At 44.1% G+C, this 2,211-nt stretch overlaps 1 protein-coding gene across 1 annotated transcript; it reads right to left on the bottom strand.

Annotated features, from left to right (window-relative positions):
• Positions 1-664: 664 nt before the first annotated feature.
• On the bottom strand, positions 665-1,393 carry LOC149196077 (uncharacterized). Its single transcript, XM_089408150.1, has one exon. It carries the CDS (start codon positions 1,391-1,393, stop codon positions 665-667), a length of 729 nt encoding a protein of 242 aa, XP_089264276.1.
• Positions 1,394-2,211: the final 818 nt, after the last annotated feature.

Consider the following 2,211-nt stretch of genomic DNA (forward strand, 5'->3'; position numbering starts at 1 on the left):
TCTTGAAGAAAAACTATAGTGGGCTTTTCTTGCTGTATCACGTTTTTTAACATTCTGTGTTTGGGAGCACTGTTCAGCCCTCTTACATTCCAGGAAATAAGCTTCATGAGGAACAATGGGGCTGAGATTTGTAGAACTTTGTCAACTTAGGGAATCTCCCAGATTCCATTAGTAATTCTCCTAAGATGATGGTCCTCTGCAGGTCCGTTTTGCGCCCTCTTTTTTTTGTTTCTTTTAAGATCTTCTTTCCATCCCATGGGCTTCCTGCTTGTATTCCTAAGCATTTATTGTGTTGAGCTTTGCTGAGAACTCCTTCCAACCTTTCGATTTCCCATGGAGGAATTGTGTTGTACTCTTTCTGTTTACAAGCCGTTTCCAGTTTGAGTATATCTAAACCTTCCAAGTTAATACTCTCTGGATCTTCATCCATTTTTGAAGGCATGTTTTGATCTTCCACGAGAGTATTGTCATGAATGCTAAGGGCTAGAGCCGCATCCAGTTCCATTGAAGAAGACTGTGCGGAAATCTCTGGTGCAGATTTCTCATAAGAGAGGGAGTTGGGAAGGCTTGAAGGAGCAGAGGCAGATGATGGCAGAGAAAGTTTGGAAATCTGGGAGGGAGAAGGGGGCGCAGGGTTAGCCGGGGGTGAAGCTGGAGGTTTCTCTTAAGGATCGTGGGGGGTGAGAATCGTGAATCTGTTATGGGAATCAAGCTTTTTGGAGCTGTCAGGGGCTGTAGTGGATTTCTCTGCATGGCGGCGGCGAATTGGGACCTTGGTGAAACCTTCTGAGTCTTTGCTGAGATCATTTACAGGGGGTTTGGATTGGATATTGAGGGGACAGTCCCTGAAGAGATGGCCATGCTCATGGCATTTTCTATAGCGAAAAGGAATGTGCTCATAATCTAATGTTTGTATCCATTCAAAGTCGTCGTGGAAAAGACTTACCGAGTCTGCTAGAGCTTTGGTAAGATGCATTTGGACATAGATCCGGGCGTAAGAAGTGTATCTGCGAGTTTTAGTTTCCTCAAAAGCTTTGATGAAGGTCCCCAGGCTGTTGCCTATATCCCTTAGTGTCTCCTCCTTCCAATATTCTGCAGGGAGGGAATACATTCGAATCCAGACGGGAGCCCAGCTGAAGTCTTCCTTGTCTGGGTTGAATCTTTCTTTCCATTCTCTTAAGTACAATCCAAAAGAATTGAAGAAGTACGGGCCACCTTCAAATATGCGTGATTTGTCCTCCAGGCAGTTGAAGATTGCCGTGAAGAAGCCTTTGGGGCCAAGCTGCAGAGTAACTTGTCCCTTAGGCTTCCATTTTGAAGCGATCCAGCCATGCAAGGCCTTTTCAGTTGGCCAGAATCCGAGGAACTTGCCGATGAGTGCATGGTCCCTCATAAATTGGATTTCGCCGTTGATTCGCTGGCTGGGGAGGTCGACTTTGATTCTTTCGGCAGTTTTTGGTATGCATGTGGCTGAAGTCGCCTTTGGTTGTGACGTAGGAGCTTTTTGATTCCCTCCATTGTCTTTGCCCGTATCATCACATGTAGCAGCAGTCTCTTCTTCATTAGTGGCCAGATCTGGTCCTTGATCTGTTTCTGGAAGGCTTTCTGAAATGTGCAGAGGATCTTTTTGTTTTTTCCTAGAGTTGTCAGAGGATGACCCAAAGTATGGAGGGGGGAGGATCCCACCCCTCCTGGGAGAATATTCATGGAAGAAAGCTCAACCAGGGCACCGCGGATTGAAGGCTGGAGGCCGAGGGAAGCAGGGTTTCTGGTTAGTGTTCAGGGGTGATTCAGATCGCATCAGTCTGAAGTCACCCTTACACTATAATTGTTATGTAGGCTCTGATTATATTGTGACCTCTTAGAAGCCTATATATAGAAATGAGGCATTTTCATTTGTATCATGTGAGAATTGTTTATTTACTTAATATAAAGGAGGTTTCCCCCTTGAAGAGGATAATTTTTAAGTCGTTGATCTATCTATTTGTGATATGGTTGCATAACATTTGGTATCAGAGCTTTGGATTCTAGGGTTTCGCTCCTTCAAAGAGGCCATCATGGAATTTTTGCTATAATTTTTTTATATAAAGTGTAAGACGCTAAAATTGCAACCACGTGGAGTTGAAATCATGGTGAACTTTGTGTACAAATTTCAGATCTTTTCTCACTATATTTTCAGAGCTATGATCCAAGGGAGTTAGGGATTTTGCA

Source organism: Pinus tabuliformis, chromosome 2_2 (assembly GCF_031772625.1).
Source record: "Pinus tabuliformis cultivar Carrire ecotype Pingquan chromosome 2_2, CPIR1, whole genome shotgun sequence".
Taxonomy (NCBI): domain Eukaryota; kingdom Viridiplantae; phylum Streptophyta; class Pinopsida; order Pinales; family Pinaceae; genus Pinus; species Pinus tabuliformis.

What these genes read in the sequence shown, in the direction of transcription:
- LOC149196077 (XM_089408150.1), bottom strand. Translation starts at nt 1,393, where the DNA reads ATGAGGGACCATGCACTCATCGGCAAGTTCCTCGGATTCTGGCCAACT.